At 46.6% G+C, this 23,388-nt stretch overlaps 3 protein-coding genes across 3 annotated transcripts in view; 1 reads left to right on the top strand and 2 right to left on the bottom strand.

The window, feature by feature from the left end:
- Positions 1-12,466, bottom strand: part of MAD1L1 (mitotic arrest deficient 1 like 1) — a 377,764-nt gene extending 365,298 nt beyond the window's left edge. Inside the window, exons 1-9 of the mRNA XM_084271156.1 lie at positions 12,432-12,466; positions 10,815-10,965; positions 9,432-9,572; positions 7,357-7,536; positions 5,836-5,960; positions 5,064-5,145; positions 4,107-4,237; positions 2,744-2,858; positions 1,757-1,818 (exon numbers count right to left, since the gene is read on the bottom strand). Of these exons, the coding sequence (XP_084127282.1) occupies positions 1,757-1,818; positions 2,744-2,858; positions 4,107-4,237; positions 5,064-5,145; positions 5,836-5,960; positions 7,357-7,536; positions 9,432-9,572; positions 10,815-10,961 (983 nt within the window). The 5' untranslated portion in view covers positions 10,962-10,965; positions 12,432-12,466. The remainder of the gene's footprint in view (positions 1-1,756; positions 1,819-2,743; positions 2,859-4,106; positions 4,238-5,063; positions 5,146-5,835; positions 5,961-7,356; positions 7,537-9,431; positions 9,573-10,814; positions 10,966-12,431) is intronic.
- Positions 12,467-13,388: 922 nt separating this feature from the next.
- On the bottom strand, positions 13,389-15,646 carry MRM2 (mitochondrial rRNA methyltransferase 2; the record flags this gene model as incomplete). Its single annotated transcript, XM_084270933.1, has 3 exons — positions 13,389-14,132; positions 14,812-15,083; positions 15,615-15,646. 3 exons carry the CDS (start codon positions 15,644-15,646, stop codon positions 13,708-13,710), a joined length of 729 nt encoding a protein of 242 aa, XP_084127059.1. The 3' UTR covers positions 13,389-13,707.
- A 112-nt stretch (positions 15,647-15,758) lies between these two features.
- Positions 15,759-20,161, top strand: NUDT1 (nudix hydrolase 1). Its single transcript, XM_084271091.1, has 4 exons — positions 15,759-15,799; positions 16,044-16,200; positions 19,291-19,436; positions 19,659-20,161. Exons 2-4 carry the CDS (start codon positions 16,049-16,051, stop codon positions 19,829-19,831), a joined length of 471 nt encoding a protein of 156 aa, XP_084127217.1. The 5' UTR covers positions 15,759-15,799; positions 16,044-16,048; the 3' UTR covers positions 19,832-20,161.
- The last annotated feature ends 3,227 nt before the right edge of the window (positions 20,162-23,388 follow it).

The raw sequence follows: 23,388 nt of genomic DNA, 5'->3' as shown, positions 1-23,388 counted from the left end.
CAGCACATTGCTCCAGCTCTTTGGGACAACCATCCAACTTGTTCCTATTTTCTCTGACTATGAGATGAGCAATTAACTCTTCTCAAACTTTCACCAACAGCACACTCCAGGAACCTGACTAGGACAGTGATCTCTTGTCTTTATATTTCTGATCAAAAATGAATGTAATTCATGCTGTAAGAAGTCTGAGGGGATAAAAAAAAAGAAAAAACAAACAAAAAAGAGGGGAATCATCCAGTCCCACTTGCTACAATTGCATGCAAGAGATGATTTTTCTCAAGAGCAATTCCCTTTTCAGTATGAGAAGACGCCATTAATAGCACTAAACAATATGGCCCAATCAAAAACCTAACACTTTACAGCGAATATTCTGATTTTAAATGAAGGAGTTATTAGACTTCAACAGGCAGAATCACTTGGTTCCATTTCTCTCCCACTGTGAAATTACCTCATTAAACCTTTAACAGCTTGAGGTAAGTAAAAAGCTTTTACTCCACTGTGATAGAAGGGGTTTTGTGAAAAGGATTCATTCTATTTCTGTCCATTCCCTGCCATAGATTTAGCACAAATTTCAACTTCCCCTTAATGTATGTATCCTCAGCAGATGCAGGCAAGAACCTCAGGAGTGCAACCTGCTAGCCTGCCTCTAGAAAGAGATTCGTGATCCTCATTAAACAAAAGACACTGAGAAAATTAAGAGGGCTTTCCCAAGTGGAAGACAAGTATCTTTTAAATGAAGCAGTAATGCACCCAAACCATATGTGCATATCCAAACACTCCAACTTCCAAACACTCCCAGCAGTGTGCAGACACGTCTCTGTTGTCAGGCTCACAGAGTGAATGGATTAAAGAAACAAGTGGTAAAATGAGGTTCTGCAGCCTGAGCTGCAGCTCAGGCCACGATCCCGTACGAAAGGTGATGGGTGCTCTAATGCTCCTAGCAGGACAGTTGTTTACAAGGAAGCAGCTCTCCTTCTAGCATACCAATAATGTGAATATTTAAAGCAAATAAAGGAGTGACAAAATGTATGCCACACACAAGCATCACAGCTACACAGAAAACCTTCTGCAGTGGAAGGGAATAATCAGAAGATGGACCATTTCCAGCCCCTCTTTATACCACGTACAGAGACGTTAAGAAATCTGGTTCAACACTCCAGATGTCAGAGGGAGTTGTGAAGTGACAGCACACACAGTCTAGCTGGTGATACAAACCACCACTGGGAGTACAGGCTTTTTTCCTCCCTTTTATAAGAAACTGAGTTTATTTCATTTCTCTGTTAGACTGGCTAATATAACTGTCTGCAGCTGCTTTAGGCAACATCCAGTCACAACATCAAGATCCAGCAGTTTATTTAGATACCCAGACTTCAAAGAAATCACATTTACAACAGAATGTCAGAAGTAACACACATTCCCTTCTCTGGACATATCCTAGAAGTCTTAAAAGTTCACTTACTGAGCTAGCAGAATCTCTAAAGCTGGATGTAGTTATATGTGAGAAGTTCAAAGAACTCAAAATCGAACCTCAGCCTCCGGGACTTAGTCAAGCTGACTTGGTAGAAAGCCTTTGTTAGTTCCCAAAGATACACATTGTTATAAAGTATCTTGTGGTTCTCCTCATATATAATAAAAAGTACTGGAAGAGCTTCCACACGAAGAACAGATGGCAAGAAAACACAAAGAACAAACTTCAGAGATCAGATGGTAAAGAGGTTTAGAAGTTTTACCACCCTCCAGAGCTCAGAGCACATACCTGATGTTCAAGCCAGTGCTTTGGTCCAGTTTCTCCCAGCTTTTTAATTTTCCCAGAAGTTTCTGAAGTAGAGATCAAAAGAAGAGTTAAGAGACAGACAAGTGTTTTAACAGCTCAATTTCCAGAGTTCCCTCAAAAATATCCATTCAAATTCAGTGTCTTTCCTTTTCCTCCTGCAGATTTCATCTTATCTAGGATTTTTGGATTGTTTTTCTCCAGTCCTCACAGGCATTTTCCCTGTCACCACAGTTCTGATACACAAAACTTTGGTTACACTTCAGCATTTCAGATAATCTAAGCGTGAGCCACCATCACTGCACTAGACCTTAGCAGAGTGGCCTCCTGAAGCAGAGAAAAGCCATATCCTCAACACCAGTTCTGTATGAGCTGAAGTGACCATTTCTCCTCTTCCAGTTTTTCCTCTTTCCTTTCACTCAGCACCAGGCAGTATTATCTAATCCCAGTAAGACACCAGGATAGTTCTGCAGCTGAACAAGTTCACACAGTTAGGTTGGTCTCTTGACAATTCACTGTATACTTGATACAGGGTGGGAAGGAAGCAAGACAGTTTTATTCATTTGAGACCACATTCCAGCCCTGCTAGCACTGGCAGTCATTCAAGTGTGTATCAAGGTTCTTACCACACGTCTGTTTGACAACAGTCTGGGCAGAGATGAACGCCAGAAAAAGCATTTTCAGCAAAAGAAATTTAGAAGAGAGACAGCAAGACCAAAAAGGACACTACAGTGAGATAGTTCTTTAAAGAGAATACCCAGCTGAACAGAGACCCTTCTGTCTCTTTCACCTTCACTGACATAGCTCCCCCCCACATGGGCATTTAAGTTTAGGAATGCCTGGTTTGAACACTTTCATTAAAACAGGTATCATACCTCAGCTAACACAATACAAGACTTCACCTGAAAGATAGGACAGGCAACAAAGCAAACCCCTATCCTGCTCATCCACCAAATTTTAGTAGCTTCTCACCTCATTTTCCAATTCAACAGACACCAGCTGTGCTTGGACCTTCTCATAGCGCTCCAGTTTTCTTTGGAGACCTTCTACCTCCTCTTTAAGCAATCCATTGTTTTCCTTCATTTCCCTGTGGTGAAAAGAAAAGCAAGGATCAGAGAGCCATGCAACTCTGCCCACTGCCACAGACTTCCAGGCACTCATGGAATTAACAGGGAATCAAATCCCACTGAACAGCCATGATGACATTCAACTGATTCACTACAACCTTCACTGCAAAGCCACTGCTACCAAGAAGAAAATACACACAGCTTTATCAAACCGAATTTTCCCTACTTTAAGTGCCTCCTAATTACTTCCAAACAACCTGAAGTGCGGCAAAAACTACATAAAGGGTAGCAAAAGTCTCCCAAAACACTCCTGATCTTCGACCTGAATGCAGGGGTGGAACACAGCAAGCAGGACACTGGGGTTTTTTGGGCACTCAGTGATGACCAGACAAGCATTCAGACTGCTTGCTTTTACTTTTAATAGTGGGTGAGATAAAACTGTCAAAAAGTATGACCTCTAATCTGTTGATAGCATGTTTCCATGCACAATTCAGATTCACAGGGGTTAGAAGGAACCTCAAGAGATTGAGTCCAACTCCAAAACAAACAAGGGTGCACAATGGTTCCAAGACAAACAATTTAAAACAATTATCAAACACTAATAAGAACAGTCAAAGCAAAATATTTAATTTTAAAATAAGAAAAGACTTCCAAGATCACTCATGTAATTTAGGTGGGTTTTTTTAAAGATGCACTGGAAGGTGGAAGTTAGGCTTATTGTTAAAAAAAAAAAATCTTTGAGGCAAGTTATTCCATAGTGCCCAAGAATTTAATTTGTCAAATTAATTGTCACTTCAGAAACCCAGAAAGTCTCCGGTGCCAAGGGCTATAGAAAAGTGCTTCAGAAATTTAAAACAAAAGACTTTCCACAGATTCTGCTGGAACAACAAAAAACAACTTTAAAATAGTGGTAACAGTAACTAAACCAAAAGAGTTATTACAGAAGCGTTCAGCTATCTCTTGTCTCCACAGGGATTTCTTTCCCAAACCTGTAGAGAGCTCATCGCTGTCTCTGAACATTGGATTTTATTCTAACAAATAGGTATCACCATCCAGAACAATCAATACATTCTCACTGTGTTCAGGAAGATTACCCAGACCTTGTCAGAGCCTCTCATCTAGGACCCATCACAACACTGCTCAGTTTGTACATGGTATTTATATGAAATATTTAGGCTCCCTTCTAAAGTTTCCCACGTGGAAGCACAACTGTAGCAGACACAGGAGAACACAAGATAACCCTCTCAACAGCTGAACACTCCTGTCACCTGAAGTAGGCATTCTCCTCCCTGAGTTGGCGCAGCTCCCGTTCCATTTTTGGGAAACGGGCCAGTTCTGCCTTCATGTTCTTGACAATTAGAGCATCATGTTCCTGCTGGGAGAACTTCTGTTCCAGATCCTGGAAAACGTGGGATGACAAGAGGACAGCAATGATAAACTTGGAACTTGTAAGAGCTCCTTCTCCATTGTACTTTTTACACTCAAATCAATGACTTGAATAAAGTTGGCAGGGAACTCAGCAGGTCACCTGGCCCAATGCATTGCTCAAAGTAGGGATGACTCTTGTAACACCTGGGCTGGCCTCTTCTCTACACCCACTTACCCTAAGTTCATAACAGGAAAAAAAAAAAAATCTTTCCTGATCATAAAAAGGACCTTTGTCTACTGACTGAACCAAATATGTGACTTTCTTGTCCACTATCCCTGTGTCAATGAAATGAGGGGGACTTTCACGGCCCACAAAAATTAGGAACTGAAGAGACACATCACCTCACCTTTTAGTATTATGGTAAATGTGATTTTTTTTAATTTAATAAGTTTTAGAGCTGTATTGCAGTCTGATAACATGTTTCTCCACCTCTCCTTCCAGTGGCTCGGACTGCAGGAGGAAGAGAAAGATACACTCCCACCAGCTTACATGTTTACAAACGACATGAAGCACCTCTATACTCACTTTTAAGTCAGGGTGGTTTTGAAAGCTTTGCAGGAAATTGCACTAAGAGAGCTAAGCCAAATTCCTGAAGAATTTTCTGGGAAGCAGAAACATAACTGCAGATGCTAGGTTCATTCTCCACCATTCTTATATGACAAATTAACCTTTTATTTCTGCAATAGTCATTTAAAACAACAAAATAAAAGCAAACAAAACCAAACCCCATACTGTTCTGTTCTTTCATGGAAGAAATTTAAAACTATCACTCTATAGAGACCATGGAGTAACTTACCTTAATCTTCTGTTCATATTCTGCCAGGAGAGATTGGCCTGCTTGCAATGTCTGGATCTGCTGATTAGCTTCTTGCCATTTTCTGTTAGATGTAGACACAAGAGGCATTCAGCACCCAGGGTTCACATACCAGAAACAACCTGCATGCAGAAGCATCTCTGACAAGCATCCTCTAACACCACTAGCTAGGTGTATGCTACTGTGACAGAGGACTGTCTAACAGCTTCACACTCATACCATCTCCCTCTAATTCAGAGCCAAAACCAACCATTGTTACTAAAAAAGATGCATCTTGAGAAATACCCCAAAATTAAGCTACCTTAGCTCGGAAACCAACAAACACTCACAGTAAATGAACAGCACCGTTGAAATTGAAGAGTTGAACTTAGTAAGCAAGGAAAAACAACAAGCCACACTCATATCTTTCAACTACCCCTCAACTACAATTTATGGCATGATATTTTCGTTCTGTTCAGCCTATAAAGTTGAGATTAGCCTTTCCCACCCACATGCCTTCTGTTAACTCTGTAACATGAACATGAGACACGCTGAGATTTTAAGCTCAAGTATTTTTTTCCTCCCCCCTCAAGGTACAATTAAATTGCACCTCAGAGCTAGTTTCAAACAACGGTTATAACCTGCACATCCAGATCAAAGAACCCCTTTGAAGAGCAGAAATCAAACGCTGTTGAAAGTTTTGAGTGACAACAACTGCAGGAGAGTGAAGTTTTGTTTGCCTTTTTCTCCCTAGAGTCATTCATCCCCTGCTTACTTAAGTTGAACATCCAGCTGTTCCATCAGCTCCTGCTTCTGAGAGTCTTGGCTTGTCATCTGCATCTCTTGATTCATTATATTCCACTGCAGCTCTGATATTTTCCCTTTTAATACAGTGATTGTCTAAATTATGGAAAGACAAAATAAGCACACAAGGCTAAGAGTCTCCAAGCTGGACATTATGGATAGTGATAGACAGAAATTATATCCAACCACAAAGTATAACCACAGCATCTAGAAACAATCCATACTCTTGCAAACCTTCAGACCTGATAACTCACCTCAAAAACAAAAGCAAGAGGAAGTCATTTAGTTGCTTTTATCTGTCACCCAAATTGTCATTTCCATTACCTATTAAGTGGGTGACCTCAAACTGGCATGAAAAATACCAAACTTCAAAGCTAGATGATAAAACACAAGTATGTGTGTGTATGTATACATTTATATAAATATATACACACTTAAAGTGAAAAAATTACCTCACCACTATTCCAAATATATTTTGTCTGGATTTCACAACTGAAAACGTCTGGGTTTGCCTCAGCCAAACACCACAAGCATTACGCTTCCCTCAAAGTAGCAATCAGTGGTTTTTAAAGTTCTAGGTATCTTAACTCTAAAGAAAACGTCACAGGTTTGTTTCAGAGCCATTAGTTAGCTCCCTTTAATGGAGAAGAATCTCAAAACATTACATGTATAGGGTGCTTGCTAGACAGAGTCAGGTGTGAGGTTCTCACCTTGATACCGTTGGATTTGGAAGTAAAAAACCCACATGTGCAGCAGTTCTATTTATTTTTCATATATGAGTTTAATTTATCTCACACTCTATCCCTAACTCCCTTTTTTTAACTCACCCTTAAGGGGCATATTACATCTGTTCACCTGCTTTATCACATAGTTACATTTCCAGTGACCCCTAAGCAGGATGACAGCTTAAAGACTTAGTGGTTGTTGATCCACAAATGGTGCAGGAAACCAAATTACCAGCTAGCTGAAGTTAACTGTAACTATCTCTGAGGAGACTGAGATGATGATGCGTTAATCCAAAAGAACTGAAATTGCTATCCAAGCATTTGGAACACAGGCATTTAAGACACTTTGGGAAGACATGCTTTGCACATAATTTGGTCATCCACTTTACAGTCCCCATCATCTTCTCTCCTCCATCATTTCCCCTTTATTTACTCAATGTCACATAACCTGACTGCTAAACTTAGGTGCTGTATGTTGCCTTGCATTTTTTTGACTCCTTCTCCAAATCAGCCTAGCAAATCTCTTCTCATTGTTAATTAACACCACCTGCTCACTTGTGCCTGGACTTCATTAGGTTCTAAACTTTGACGGCAAAGACACACACCACCTGAGTTTATTAACTTCCAGGTGATGAACACAGCAATTACAGTTTTTTGGGTTGTTTTGTTGGGGTTTTTTTTAAAGTCAAAAAGGGCATTTTCAATTCACAAGAACTGCAGAGTCACCTGAAGCTACAAACAGATCAAAAAAATTACTCTGTTCTTACTTCATTAGCTTCAGCTAATTTGCTCTCCTTCTCTTGCAGCTTCTTACTCATTGTCTCCATGCTCTTCTTGTAGGATTTGTTCATCTCTATTTGTTCTTTCAGTTTGTTTTCAGCTTCTGTTTCCCTCTCCTGATACTGCTTTATGCGTGTGAGCAGCTCCTGGTTCCGGTCAGCCTCTCGCTTGCAAAGGAAACAAAAAAAATGCAGAAAGCCATAAGAAGAAAGCAGAACAAAGGTGGAGCTGTTTCCATTGCTCCCATCTCCACTCATTATTCTGGTCATCAAGGCATCACCACAATGCAATGTGTTAGACCATAACTTTAATCTTTGCTCCAGCAAGGGCAAAAATCTTACCAGCAACTCAGTGTCAAGGAACTTAAGAGATTTAAGAGACAGTCTTCCAAACCTCTTAGCCTAAGACATAAGAATATGAGAACACAGGAGGTGTTTAAGGCCAGGTTGGATGGGGCCCTGGGCAACCTTGTGTAGATCCAGGCCTGGAGGTTGGTGGCCCTGCCTGTGGCAGGGGGTTGGAACTGTGTGATCCTTGGGGTCCCTTCCAACCCAGACCAGTCTGTGATTCTCTGGCTTCACAGACTCCTCTACACGCTTTCCAGCGGGTCAAAGATGCAAATATTTGATGCTTCAATTTAAAGCTGACCCATGCATAGCAAACTGCCTTTCAGAAACTCAGATCACAACAGCTGGGTTAATAAGACAAATTTCCCTCTGCAACTTCTGGAAACTGTACAAGGCCATTTAACAGAAAAGAAACTGGGTTTAAATGCACAGCACTATCGATGAATACAATAAGTATTTCTGCACTCCAACTACCTTTCATTCACCATTTCAGTTCATTCCTACCACAAATTGATTAACACCTACTGAAAAAAAATGTGTAGTAAATTGCTTTGCTAATCAAAGCAAATCGAGACAGGGATTTACATAGTAAGCAAGGATTATGCAAAGCGACATTGAGGTTCCTAAAACCTTTATCCACATGACTCCAAAAAACCCACAGAATCTGAGCAGGGTAATTACCACAGTGCTGGATTAGTGCTGCTCTCTTTTTTTGTACCAGTATTTCAAGAGTTTCTGTGACTGACTCAGCTACATTCCAGTTTGAACTCTTCGAGGCTTAATTCCACATCACCTGACTTCAGAGGAAGAAGGAATTTAGTCACTGACTCTCTATTTCATAACAGCACACTAAATCCATCACCCTTGCAAAATATGACAAAATATTATTATTAAAGATGCCTTTTTAAATAATCAGCTGAATGCAAGACCTTTATTATCCTACAAGACTCACTGATCTATCCCTTATTTCAGGAATGTAGTTAAGCAAACATATACAGGCATAAAACCAGAAGTCAATAAAAACTATTAGTCCCTGAGCAAGGCTCACTGTTTTATCAGTGCAAGCTCCCTTGTGTGACAGTGCATGGTTGGCACTGCTGTCATTCCAATTAATCACAGTCACACAGACTAAATGCTTGCAATTGTGCCAGCAGAAGTTTAAATTCATCTGGGAGAAAAATGTTTAAATACTTCTGGGAGAAACAAATAACAAACCCCTTTTGTCACTGCTACTCATGACTTTAGTGTTCAACTGATGGAATCAAGTGGGGAGATCATCAGCTGGTAAACCAAGCAAGGATTTTGATGTTCACACTCTTGTGTATGTTACCAAGTTAGTGCAAGGCACTATGAGCAGATCTGCAGAGCAAAACACCTGGTGCTGGGAACCTGACACCCAGACCACCACGTTCGCAGTCAATGCATCCCAGGGGCATTTATTTACTACACACCCACTGCAGTCTTACTCCAAAGACAGTGTCCATTAGCAGCTGAAGAACACTAGGCTTGGTCCTGGGCTGCATCTTTTCAGTTTACTTTCGTCCACAAAAAGTCAACCATGCCCACACTCTGAGTCAGACCAGCACAAAGCCCAGAACAGCACCTGAGAAGTTAGGAGCACATCGCTGATCCAAACTAAAGCACCAACACGGATGCACTGACGTATGTTCTGATTTAGGCCTACGACACCAAGCCACCTGCACCTGCCCTCTTACCTCATAGTTTCTGGCATTGGTGCTGGCTGCCTTCTCCAGCTCAATGCGAGCTCGTTTGTGGCTTAGCTCCATCTGCATCTTCTCTCGTTCCACCTGCAGGAGCTGGGACCTGGACTGGATCTGCCCTGCTTGCTCTTCCAACTGCCCAGATCATGTGTGGAAAGGGACATGACACATCGTTAACAGCACCGCAGGAACAGCCTTATCTCCCACCCTCTACTACTCAGCTGACACCTGTGTGCCAATTTATAAATTATAAGGCAACTACCAACACATTTGTGGCACTTCTCTGCTCACACCAGCTGCAGGTGGGGAAGCCAGGAATTCAGCAACACACCCACATAAAATCAACATTGGTTGGAACAGAGTGAATTTCAAGTTCTTCACTCCAAATTTCTCACTTAGTCCCTAGAGGTACTCTGAGAAAACATACTTCTCATTCTAAAAAGGAGGTTAATTACTTTTATGAGGCTTGGGGGGGATACAACAACAGCTAACCAAGAAGTAGAGATCATGCTCCCCATGAAATCTAACTGCTGTGCAAAATAACATGTTTTTCTACTACCTGCTACAACATTACTCCTCCTTTTCTCATTCAAACTACCTTACAGCACAGGCAGTATTAACAGAATACCTTATCTAAGCAATGTATACTCAGCAGATAGATAACATACTCTCTAACCAGAGTCTCCCCTTACATCTCTGGTTACAGGTATGTACCACAGACAGAAAACACACACAACTTCTTGTCACCATTCCAAACACAACGCTTATTTTATACTTGAAATAGAAATACAAAAGCTTTTCTATAGCCCCATAAATATGATCCAGGATGTCAATTTACTCCATGCTTCATGAACATAAGGCAGCTTACAGGAAAAGGTCAGAAACCCCCACATGGGTACAAACAGAAGTGGACAAGAAATCACAACTGGTTAGCACATCAAAGCCACAGCACAAGTCTCCTGTATGTGTCCAGGCAAAGAAACCTTAAGGAAGGGTGTGGGGAAAAAAAGGTAACAAATTGCTTACTATAAAAATATTACTAGATACAAAACTCCTTTGTTCAGCTATATGAAAAAAACTTGCAATTTAATTTCCTGAGCCAGTATGCAGATATAACAAGCAGGGAAGAAATTCAAAGGGCTTTTCTTAAACTTTTACAAAACAGAAATAAACGTCTGACACTTTGAAACAAAAAAAAAGCATAAGGCTTCTCAAATCCTCCCCAAGAGCAGGCTCCATTATTGAGCTCGCTTTAATATCAGTTTTAGAAAGAATGGTCAGATCTTAATGAAATCAATCCCGAATTCTAGAATCAAAAGGAGCCTACACACACGCTGAAGTGATGCTGCAGGCATCACGGCGCCGATAACACCTCACCTGCACCCTCTGCTGGTACTGAACCTGTAAGCTTTGAGAAGATCCTGGTGTAGCCAGACCGGACACCCCCTCCACACGCTGTGAAATAAAGTTGTTGAGGGATCTCAGGGTAGAGAAGACAGTGGTATTCTCTTCCAAGTCCTCCATGGCTCTGGAAATACACAAAAAGTCATCAGCAAAACATTCAGAGCAACCTGCAGGTATACTGGATGCTTTGCTAACATGAGATCCAGCCCTGCACAGAGGAAACACAAAATGCAAGGTCTTCCAATTCACAGGGTACAAAAGCTAACCTGATAATCATCCCTGGGATCAGCCTGAACCAGAAAATATCATCCAGCCAAGGCTGAAGTTATAAATCTCTGAAACAAGCATCTCTGCTCTTCCCTGAGCTTTCTACCTGGAACAGTTTGCTTTCAAGTACATCCTCTCCCGAATCCCAGCCCATAGAGTACAAATAGGAGCTCCTGTAAACTACATAAAATTGAATTCCCCTTTCCTATATGATCTAGGTAGACCTGGGATGGAAGGGAACACTGTAAGCCAGGAAAACCTACAGCACTTCACACTAACAAACAGAACTCATTACTCTTCCTCCAAACACCTGAGGCCTATGGGGGTGGGAGAACTAATTCCACACCGGCAGCAAACTTTACCCTCCACAAAACCTGACCATGGTTTCCCAAAAGAACAGCCTAGAACCTAACTTCCAGCAGCAAGACTGCTGGAGTTCACAGATCGCTTCACTGCATCTCCTTGTTCACAGCATTTTGGGTTTGTTTGGGGATATTTTTTTCCAGTTCTTCCTTCAAATTTAGAAGGGCAGTAAAAGGCCAAAGACAAATCAAGCCTGGTGCTTAAAGCAGCCCACAAGTGCTCCCAGCAGAGTTGAGGAAGCCTGGATGAGTCCCTGTAGGACTCACACACCCCACAAAGTCCCAGAAGCACGGCGGGGTGGCTCATGGCCAGGAAGGGGACCCCACAGCAGGCTCGTACCGCACCCACAGGTGCCAACCTTCCCCTGCTCTCTCAGGGGAACGCCGCGCTTATTCTTTGGATTCACATCAGCAGCAGGAGCGGCGTTACAGGAGCACAGAGAGAACACCAGCCCGAACAGGCCGAGACCCAGCTGAAAGCGCCGCTGCGAAGTCAGCGCTCCGGTAGCCCGAGCGAGCGACTGCGAGAGGCCGCTGCCCGCAGGTAACCGGGCGCTCAACCAGCCGGCTCCGAGCCCGGGCACAGCGCTGCAGAGTGGGGCACGCAGGTGCCCAGCTCCCCGCCGCCGAAAAAGCCTTTGCTAGAGGCGCCCTCGCAGGGCACCAAGGGACCCGCCACCCTCATGGCAAAGCGGCGCGGTGGGCGCAGAGCTGCTGCTGCTCCGCAGCCGGGCGGCGCCCGGAGGAGCCGCTCTCAACGGGCGCGGGGCGGGGAGCGGGGCCGTTGCAGCCACCACAGCTCTGACCCGCCTAGGGGGCGGCGAGCGGCCGCCCGGGGGCGGGAGGTACGGGGACAGAGCCCTTCCACGCTCCCTGGAGCGGGGTGGGAGCGCGGAGCCGAGCGGAGCCAGCTCCCCGCCCACCCTCGCTCGCTGCCTCACTCGCTGCCTCACTCACTCACCCACCGGCCGCGGGCGCCGGCGCGCGCGCCGCTTGGATCTCCCTCCTCGCCCCGGCGCCGCGATCTCACGGGAACTCGTCTCCCCGCTCTCGCGATAACAGCGGCGCGAGCCGCCGTAAGGCCGGCAGTAGGCGCGCAGCCCCGAGCCGCCCCGTACCGTAACGCCCCTGCCCGCCGCCACAAGAGCTCCAAGCTCGGCCTCACGCCGACGCGGGCCTGCCTTCCCCCATCGGAGCAGCAGCCGACACTTAACTCTGCTCCCCCACCTCCCTCCCGTGGCAAATAACAAGTCGCCCAAAGGGCGGGAGGTTTCAAGGCAGCTGAGCGCTGATGAGCGCGTCGCCAACCCCACACCTGACATCAATAATGAGAAACACCCACCAGCCTTAACGAGAGGGCTGAGAGCCCCTCGTACAGCTCCTGCCCGTTTATTTAACGTAAAACTGGCTCCAGCCCCTAAAGCAAGGGGTTACATTTACTCTTGCAAAGAACAGAACACTAGTAACTCAGTAGGCAATTCCTCCCCAGGAACATCTTGCCTCACCTCAGACACATCACCAGTCAAGCATAAACCATCGCTGAGAGCTGAGGGGAAATGGCCTTCGCAGCAGCCACAACCCTGCCCCATCAGCTGCTGGATTTATGAGTATCATGGAGCAGCAGCTTTGAAATACAGCCCGTGTCCTTAGAAAATGCAGCAGAGCCACCGGGTTGAGTCTTTCAGAGCCACACAGCCCAAACAGCTGCGTTACGCATGGTACACAATGATGCAAATCCCGACAGGCACGAAGACGTTACCCATCTTCACACGTGTTAATAAACCCCGCCAGCTTTTAAGAAAGATGAAGAGGCAACAGACGGGCTCTTACTGCCCTCACTGCACCCTCACCAACAGCCACCTTTACGCTTAGCCTCATACATGACAACATGAGTAGCACAATGAGTTTGAAGCACACATTAAGAACTTGTACAAGCACTGGTTTATTTTCGTTCCCGTTACTCCAGCCCTAGAGGTTGCCTTTCAAATTACTCCTGTCCATTCCAAACCATTTTCTCCACAGGTGAGAAGCTTGACGGGATGTCTCTGCTTGTACAATTACTGCATAAACTCGGCAGGACACCACCCTGGTTTGGTTTTGTATCTGAGAAGCACACTGTACTGCATAAGAATTGTGGCATTTTCCCCAGGGTCTCAATGGTGGAATTCTTCAAACACATTCCAAAAATCAGATTCCCATTCAATGTCTGATCACCTGCTTGATAATCTGCAGTTCTCTCACTTCCCTTTGTACACTCTTGCCAAATAGTAAGATTCAGCGGAGTCCTTCCGGCTGGCCTGAGGCTTTATAGCTCTCACGTCCTGGAACTCTTCCTTCAGTCTGTTTTGCAGCAGACGGGACTCGCGTCCATCCCAGAATTTACACAGCATCGTTCCTTTTGGCTTTAAAATACTACGGGAGAGATCCAGGAGGCCTAAACATAGACGGATCAACTTCTGATGATCCAGTTCTTTAATGCCCGTCGCATTAGGTGCCATGTCGCTCAGGATAACATCCACCTTCTCCGCAGGAAGGAGACTCTGAATCGTCCTCAGCGTGTTTGGGTCGGCAATGTCAGCCTCCGACAGGAAGACTGCTCCTTCCAGAGGAGAAATCCGCAGGAGGTCAACGCCGAGGACGAAGCCAGTGGGAACAGCAGGATCTAGGTTGTAAGAATGAACGACATGCTGAATACACATAATGGCTGCAAACCATACACGCGCACGAGCTCCATGCCACTCAGTAAACACAAAACCCAACACCTGCCATGTCTGGTCTTCTCACCTTAGACAGTTTGCTGTGTGCATCTGGATGGACGTATAAGCTAATCCATACACAACACGAAAACTCAGTTACTCTGCATAAGCAAAGGGTGTTTTTCTTGGTTTTCTCCTGTTCTTTCAAGGCTGACTGTCCAGAAATCCTGGACAACAGTACAGATGATGAAACTTAATCTTCTAAATATTAATGGCTTAATGAAAATAAACCTTGAGTAGTGGTTACTACCATTTTTCCAGAAGGGAAATAAAAATACAGAAAAGCCAAGTTACCTGCTATAGGCTACACTAATTTCAGAACCAGATGAAGGGATCCTCCCCACAACCCAGCTAACCAGAACTTTGTTACGAACCTCACAGTAAGTTCTTATTTCTCAAATACAATTTCTCCAGACCATATGAAAATTTTCACCATCACACAGGCACACACCTTCACACTTTTATCATTGCCTCTGGTGTTTGTCTGTACCCATGTCCCTTCCCCACACCACCACTGCTGAGTTTTCTCTTGTGCATCAGGACAAGTATCATCCCCTACCGCGCCTGCCAAAACCCTGCACTTACCGGTACCTAAGGCATTGACTCTCTCTACAGCAACCTGGCTCCACGCACCAGGAGCTGCTCCACAGTCAAGAACAGAAAGTCCTGGACGAAGAATATGAAGTTTGTCATCGATCTCCAGTAACTTGAAGGCACTCCGGCAGCGGTAGAGCTGCTGCTTTGCTGCCTTGACAAAGGGATCCTTGAAGTGCCGCTCCAACCACCAGTGCTCAGCTCCAGTTTTCTTCAGAATCCCCACGGTGGTGTGGAGACATTTGCTTACCAAGTGCCAACCGCTGCCCAGGAAGACAGGAGAGTTAATCAGAGCATCATCACTGTGTACTTCACAAGTACCCACAGCAATTAATGCTAACCTGGACTACAGCTCTGCCCATTTATCACCAGGCTCACAAAAAGCCTCCAAACTTGAGATTCTCCGGCACCTTTAGCTATCTGGTCTAGCCCCGACAAAGAGGGATGTATTTTGGCCGGTATCCTCGAGAGTCAGCCTTGAGAGAGGACGGGCAAGCACCCTGCACCCAAGCAGCTCTTGGCTCTGGTGCCTGTGCGGGGACAAGGCACGGCACACTGCCCCCAGCAAGGCCGGAGCTGCCTCCCTGAGGAGGCAGGGAAGAGGCACGGCCTCCCAGTCCTCATGCTCCCCCTCAGAGGAAGGAGGGCTGCCCCGACTCCTGCAGCGCCCGCAGACCTAAACCGCCCGCACCCCGGGGATATCCCGGCGCCTCCCCGGGGACGCCCCACCTCCCTCCGAGGTGGGGCAGGATCAGTCCCGGTACCAAACTCCCCTCAGAGGTCCCTCCGCTCACCTGCCCCCGGCGGGGCCGCCCCTCCAGGCCATGGCGGCCGCTTCGGGCTCCGCCTCCTCTCCCAGCTACCGCGGGGCGGGCGGAACGGGCGGTAGCGGCGCGGGAAAGGTCGGGCCGGGCCTGGGCTCTTCGGAGAGGGAAACGGAGCGGCGGGCGGGAAAGACAGATCGGTGTTTGGGGCAGAGGTGCTCGGGAATCAGGGACGGGGGAGCCTGGTGCTGGAGGTGGTTGGGAGTTCGGGGAGGGAGGGGGTGCTGGGGGCAGGAGAGCAAGGGTCGGCGGGGAGCGGCACCGGGGATTCGGGTTGGGGATGGCGGGACCCGGCACTTGGGGGGGGCCGCTGGGCCGGAGAGGCAGCCTGGCCTCCTCTCCCCTGTGAGGGGTGCCGGCGGCCCTGGGCGCAGCGTTCCCTTCTCGCCCCTCTCCCAGCAGCCATGTGCACGGCCAGGCTCTTCACCCTCGTCCTGGTGGTGCAGCCGCCGCGCGTCCTCCTGGGCATGAAGAAACGCGGGTTTGGAGCCGGGCTGTGGAACGGCTTCGGGGGGAAGGTGCAGCCGGGGGAGAGCATCGAGGAGGCCGCTCGCAGGTAAGGCCCAGCCCGGCTCGGCCGGCGCCCGGGCAGAAGCGGGTACCGGGGCACTGGCCGGGCAGAGGCGGGTACCGGGACGCTGGCAGAGCCGCGGAGGTGTTACCCGCTCCCGACGGGCTGCAGGTGGAGCTCCTGTGGCTCGGCTGCCCGGTAGCACCCCGACAGCCACCGCGATACCCGAGAGCGCAGCCAGGAGCCGTCCCGGCTCCGAGCATCGCCCAGCATCGCAGCATGCGCAGGGATACGGGGTTGCGCCCCGTTGCCCGTCATCTGCAAATCTTTAACTCTCCTCCGGGCTACGAATAACTAGAAGTTACCGAGTGCCCTCCCTCCGAACCCTGATCTCACCTCGCACTCGGTCTGCCAATGGCAGCTGCGCAGCACAATCACAGCTCAGGCCAGTGTTCTGCTTGTTGTTTGTGTTTTGCAGCTGTTGAACAGACACTACCGACCTTCTCGTAGCATTTTTAGTACTGTGTGAAAATGCAGTGACAGGGTTATAGAAATTCTACGGGGTCTGTTATGAAAGGCACTGTAGAAATTAGTAATTTCACTATGTGGCAGCATTTCTAAGCACCAATGCTGACTTAAGGAATTCAACTCCATCAGAACAGAGGCACGGTTCTGTTTTTAAAGCTTTTAGTACTGCGTTGTTTAAGTTCTTCTGTCTGGAGATTAAAATGGAAAAGCAGATCATAGCTCAGTTGCTAAAGTCCTCTAAAAACTAGGTACCTTGTTCTTTACGTGAATGTCACTGATACACTTTGCCACCTCCTCACTTTCTGATATATGCCCAGAATCGCCCTTGCACCTGCAGGAAGTTTGGTGTTGGTGCTCAACAGCCACCTAACAACTTTTTCCATAGTCTCCTCAGCCGTGCCAGTACAACGGCCCGAATTCTGTGGTGAGCTAATCCAGAGGGCAGAAGGGACCTCTCGGCAGCTGTGCACACAGCCATGCACAGAGTTAACCTACCTGAAGCTCTGGCAGCATCTCCTCATCTCTGAGTGGAGGGAGATCAGTTTTGTTACTTAAATCAGGCCTCCATTTCACAGATTCACAGAATCTTGGGGGTTGGAAGGGACCTCCAGAGCTCATCGAGTCCAACCCCCCTGTCAAAGCAGGGTCCCTAGGACAGGTCGCACAGGTCAGCGTCCCGATGGGTCTGGAATATCTCCAGAGAAGGAGACTCCACACCCCCCTGGGCAGCCTGTCCCAGGGCTCTGCCACCCTTATTTGCTAGGCTGACATTGCCATGGTATAGATTGTATTATTTGATTAATTTAGCATTTGATTCCTAGACACACATTTAACCACAATAGCCCACTTAGAAATTGTAGCTTTAGTCCATATAAGTGTCATTGAGCTCAGTACAATGTGCCACAGCACAGCCAGCGCTTGCTGCCACAGATTGGGGATCAGTCCCATCCTCAGCCTGTTCAACATAGCTGGTGGGAGTCACTGCAGAATGACACAGTCGATTCCTGCGACGTTGTCCGAGCAGGAAGCAGCGCCCAGGGCCAGCTGGGCACACACCCCCTTCCTGGGGAACACCACCATCAGTGCTGCTTGGCGTGCAGCTCTGCTCCACGAGGTCTCACACAGTCCAAATTACGCTTCACCACCTCCACTCTGCACTGGGAGTTGGGGATCATGCCACGTTTCCCTGCTGTGCTGCCTCAGTTGGGTTTGCAGCAGCAAAAGGCACCAAGTGTCCCCACAGCACATGACCAAGAGTTTCCTGTATCCTTAGGGCTTCTATACTCCCCTGGGTGCACCACATTCCCCTGAGCACCCCCAGTTCCTCAGTGGCGTATCTTACAACGGGAATTACAAGTTCCTTATTTCTAGTTTGCTGCTGTAACATTTCCACTCTCTATATACGGAGCTGAACGGCTGACAGATTGTGGAGAACTATGCCATAGCAGTGTTGAGCCTTGTTGTTCAATTATCACAGCCTGTAAAATGAGGCTTTTAGATTTGTTGCTGGAAAACTGCATCTATTTTAGAAACAGATAGTTTCTCAAGCAGACAAACTAATATTAGCGAAGACATTAAGCTGGGGTATAATTTCAAATGATGGGATCCATGAAATTGATGCCAAAGCAAGCTGGAGCCTTAAAGATCGTTTCCATTGCATTTTTAAATTGTTAAGATACTGCCAAATATGCAGCTACATTAATTATTAACCTTAAGTGAAGATGCACTGTTTCAAAGTATTCCTTCTTTTTGTACATTAGAAAACCCACGGCTAACTTCAAGCTGTGCTGGCTCTGTTAGAGGCAGGTAAAAATCAAAGCAGCCTTAAGTGTGTGGCACGAACAGAGCAAGTAATTGAATGTGCCTCGAGTAGCCCTGCATGGGTGATGTATGGAGACGAGGTGCCTGGCAGGGCTCTCAAAGTGCTCTTGGAAGTCTTGCCTTCTAGCCTCTCGTTACGCTGAATGTGCTTCCGACGAGTAGGAAGGGAGAGTTTACACCATTGCTTTGGGTTTTACAGGGTGTTTGAACAGGAGGTGGAATTCCTGACATTCTGCATGCAAACCATGTTAGGTTGTGTTACTGAAATACACGTCAGCCTCGGCCGTAGCTGATTTTGCAGCAAATACAGATGTTCCAGTGTTTATTACCTGCTTCCCCAAGACTCTGAAAGCTTTAGCTTGGAGTTGGCAAAGCCTTTTCCCTCTCTAAATGAAGTGCATCTCCGAGTTCTTAAGCCCCAGCCAGCTTCAGTCACGCGCTCACACACTTCTAGCTCATCTCAGGAAAGGTCACCCTGTTGCAAGGAGTGTAAAGTACACTAAACAATCCATTTTCCTGAAGCTTCCCCTTCCAACACAGACTTACTTTCTTGCCAGCCTGTAGAGCTTGAAATAATGTGTGAGCCAACCTGACAGCAGCTCTGCTCTGGTGTAAGTGTTCTCATGGTTTTTGTGGAAGCCAGAACTCTGCTGTGCCTTGCTGTGTTTTACAGGGGCGGCTTTCACCTTCACTGGGAGCATTTTGGATGTGCAAGTAAAGCCAGTGCCTGTGGTTTTCGTTCTCTCACTGCTGGCTTTCAGGTGAAGAAGTCTCTCTCTTGTGCAGGGAGCTCCTGGAGGAGAGCGGCCTGACTGTGGACACCTTGCAGAAGATGGGTGAGATCACGTTTGAATTCGTAGGGAACTCTGAGCTCATGGAAGTTCACATTTTCCGAGCCGACCATTTCCACGGAGAGCCAACAGAAAGCGATGGTGAGCGGGGATGCGATGGGTGGAGGGGAAGGGAGAACACACGTGTGCTTCTAACACAGAATTGCTCTTAAGAAACCCAGAACTATTAATGCCAAAATCTCTTTGAGAAGGGAGGCAGCCAGGCTGTAGAGGGAAGCTGCTGTTGACAGATGTTCAGCATCCAGGCAGTGAGAAACCAAGCAAACAAGTCTCACGCAGAGTTCTTTTGTTTTCTCCCACCAGAAATGCGACCACAGTGGTTTCAGCTGGATGAGGTGCCCTTCAAGCACATGTGGGCAGATGACATCTATTGGTTTCCCCTGGTGCTACAGAAAAAGCTGTTCCGTGGCTATTTTAAGTTTCAGGGACAAGACACGATCCTGGAGCACACCCTGAAAGAAGTGGAGGAAGTTTAAGAAAAACAGAAGCTTTCAGCCCCCCCTGCTGCTGCCCACATTGGGCTAGACCATGATGAGTGCTGCTTGGAAGGGTCTGCTTTCTCGACTCTCCAGCAAAGAGACTTATTTGTCAGGTCACTGGGTAGTAAGGAAAATAAGGTGTTTTTTTTAGAGCAGAAAGAAAAGTAATGAGATTTTCTGTGAAGTCCTTGGCTATGGTGTAGTTTAGTGGTTATGTCATCACAACTGTTAAAACCTGACTGTTAACCCTTATCTTCACAGGTGGCCACTTCTTATGGCTTTTCTCTTGTGGCTTGGAATGTTTTTAAACAATTAAAAGGATTTCTTAGTAAAAGCATGTGTTGTTGTGGTGCAGGCAGCTGGCAGCTTCTAGGCTGTTTAAAGGAGTTGGCATCCTGTCACAGGAACATTAGTGGATTGTGCTGCAGCAGAATCCATTAGGTACCTTCTCTCCACTACTTACTATACAGTTGCCCATTGACCATTACTTCCCAGGACACAGCAAGGCTTAACCAGTGCTGGGAAAGCCTCCTGAAAAGTTTGGGAAGGGATCCCTTCAGGATGCTCCAGCTGAAGGTAGTGTGAGGGTAGAGGAGGTAGGAGAACAAGGCAGAGCAGCTGTCTGGCACTGTTTGAGCCCTGCCTTTACTCTGCAGCTCCTGCTGGGAACTCAAGCTGTTTGGAGCATTTTGGGTAAAAATATACTGGCCCAAGGCAGCTTTCAGCAGGTGCCTGTTACAAAGTGCCAGCACCCATAGCTGCAGGCATTGCCCCACAGGACCCACTCAGCCTTTCAGCTCAGCCCAGCACAGCAGGCTGGGCAGCAGAAGTGTGAACAAACTGTGCTAGAAATAACACATCACAGCTGTGACTTCTTACACAAGTTTTGGGCATTTTTTTTTTTGTTGTTGTTTTTAAACACTTTTACAAACACATATAACACTTACAGATAGAATCTTGGAATGTAATATAGGATCTGTAAACATTTCCAGTCTACCAGCTGTAGTAATAGTTCTTTAATTCCTGCATTTGGATAAAGTGCTTCATACATAAGGCTATTTGAGCAAAGCAAAGATACAGGATATTCCAGGCAGGCAAAATTCACACCCTCCATACAATATTGTTTCTTCTTGTCTCCCTCAAGCAGTTCTGAATAATTTATACCACTCAAAAATGCCCTTCTTCATATGCTCAGCAAGCTGCAGCTCAGGCTGCTCGGAGTTAACACCTCAGAATCTTCCTTCTGTGCTGCACACCGAGTTACATACAAAGTTTTTGATACTCACCTCTGTGCCTGGCCTAGCAGAGAGGGGTTCTGGCTGTTCCAACAGAGAATGGCTTAAGGCAAGCAGAGGAGAGCAGTTAAGCACACGGGGAGAGGTGGCTTGTAACAGGACATGAGCCCTTACTGCAGGGCAGGAAGGAGAGTGAGTGGCAGCCAATGCCTGCTCAGTAATTTCATTGATTTCCTGGTGGACACTGTAAATTGCATGACAAGAGTGAGCCAATTGCTTTGTTCCTTCAGGAGTTCAGGCAGGAAGAGAACAAGCATGGCTCAGGCTTGCAATATTTGCTGTGCCCCCTCAGCAGCCAGGGTAATCCTGGTACCAAGATGCTTTCACCAGCACCACCCCTTTAGCTCACGTCAGAGCAGTAGCACCAGTGCTCCTGCTGCAGTTCTGGGAACTGACAGGTTTTAAGCAGGTTCTGTCCCAGGGTGGGAACTTTGTCTTTTAGGAAACGGCACAAATTGAAGCCTCTCAATTAGCCTGGTACAAGTTTCAGGAATTGCCCCCTTGCCTGGTTAAAGCAGAACAGTAAAAGCAGGGGGATGCAGCAAGGCACTGCTGAAAACACGTTACAGCACAGGAGGAGCAGTTTGCAAGATGGATGGAGAGGGAAAGAAGCAGCAAAGATTAAGCTGGTACTGTCAATACAGTTTGGAAGGCCTTTCAACACAACACTGGTCAAATAGCTATGGCTGGAAGCAGAGGCCTGGGGAGTGACAAGAATGTATAGCCCTTTTTCAGACAAGCTTTCAGGTTCTCAGCTGTTTATTACCCAGGTACCTCCACAGCAGATCTGACAGACACTGACAGGGAGAGCGGAGGCCTCTCTCATCACTAGTTCTGAACACATGGAAATCCCCACAAGCTCCAGCAATACAGAAAGCTTCCACTCAAGAAGGCACATCAACTCTTTGGCACGACATCTTACAGGAGCATCAGTTCTCAGCCAGCCAGCCCGCGCTCTCCAACCAATTCTGGTTTGCTTAGTGTTCAAAATCTACCCAGGTCCCAGACATGGAACCAGCTTCCATAAGTCTTGTTCCCTCCTTTCCATCTAGCTCAGCTGTTTGCTGGAGGAGGTGACAGCACAGCAGTAACTAGAACTGTTTTCCCTATTGATTCCCTGCCTTCAGAGGAAGGAAACTGTACTTGATGCTGCTCGCCAAGTCTGGCAGATCCCTGAACTAAACAGGAGAAATGCAGTAAGGAAATCCCTCACAGATTAAGGTAAATATAGCAGTGCTACTTGCACACTGACCAGTCTCCCAAAAATAAGGTTGGCAAACTAAAAGCTGTATGAAATAGTGTATGCATGGGTCAAGGAATGAGATGGAAGCTTGACGGTCCAGTATGAGAAACTCTGAGAGTGCCACTAGCTCCATCAACTATGAGAATACCAGGGCTCAGTTCACAAAGTACCAAGTGAACAGAGTAAAAATCAAAAGAAAAAAGAAAATGCCACCCCCAAAAGTGCTCTCCTCAGAGAGGCAAGGGCTGGCAATGGAGGAACAGTGTTCTCTCAGAACAATGTTGTTCCAGTTCCTTGACAGGTCACGTGTTCTGTGTCTGTCACAGTCTCTGCACTGGGGCTGGAGAATTCTTGCTTTGAAGAAGAGGAAAGAGGAATTAGTCTAAAGCCCAAATGTGGTTCTGCTGTTCCACTGGTTGGGTTTTGGTTTTAAACAAAGCCCAAAACAGTAATTTTTTTCTAAATGTGGGCAGTATGAAGCTCTATTCAGGCTAATTCTTTGCAAGTTCTCCTGCAGAACACAGCCCAGGCATCTATCTCAGCCAGGTACGTTACAAGGAAGATCCACCATACAGGTATCAGACCTCACCCCAAAAGATATGTTGTTTTCTGAGTTTGAATGCCCACCACATCAGGCAAACGAGGTAAATGAGGGAGGAGGGGTACTAAGACTAACCAAATGACAGGCCATAACCAGCCAGCACCCTCTGAAGATGCTGGGAGTGAAGAGCCTTTGAAATACAGTACGGCACTTTCTGCACTTTAATGACAAAGCCAAATCTTCCCAACCAAGACAAGGTCAAACAAAAAAAACCCCCAAAACATTCCGTGCCATTCTTGAGACAGTATCCTGTTACTGTACTGTAGAAATGTTTCCCTCCCCAGCCACTCTGGTTTGTGAGCAGAATCTCTTCAGCATCACTTCGGAAATCTTCAGGAGAGAGAACAAAACCTGTCCCAGCCGTTTGCAGTGCACCTGCCTCACTGTGCAAGGCCAACACACAGGAGGAAAGACT

Source organism: Gallinula chloropus, assembly GCF_964237585.1.
Source record: "Gallinula chloropus genome assembly, chromosome: 15".
Taxonomy (NCBI): Eukaryota; Metazoa; Chordata; class Aves; order Gruiformes; family Rallidae; genus Gallinula; species Gallinula chloropus.
This window is presented reverse-complemented; position numbering and strand designations above follow the sequence as displayed.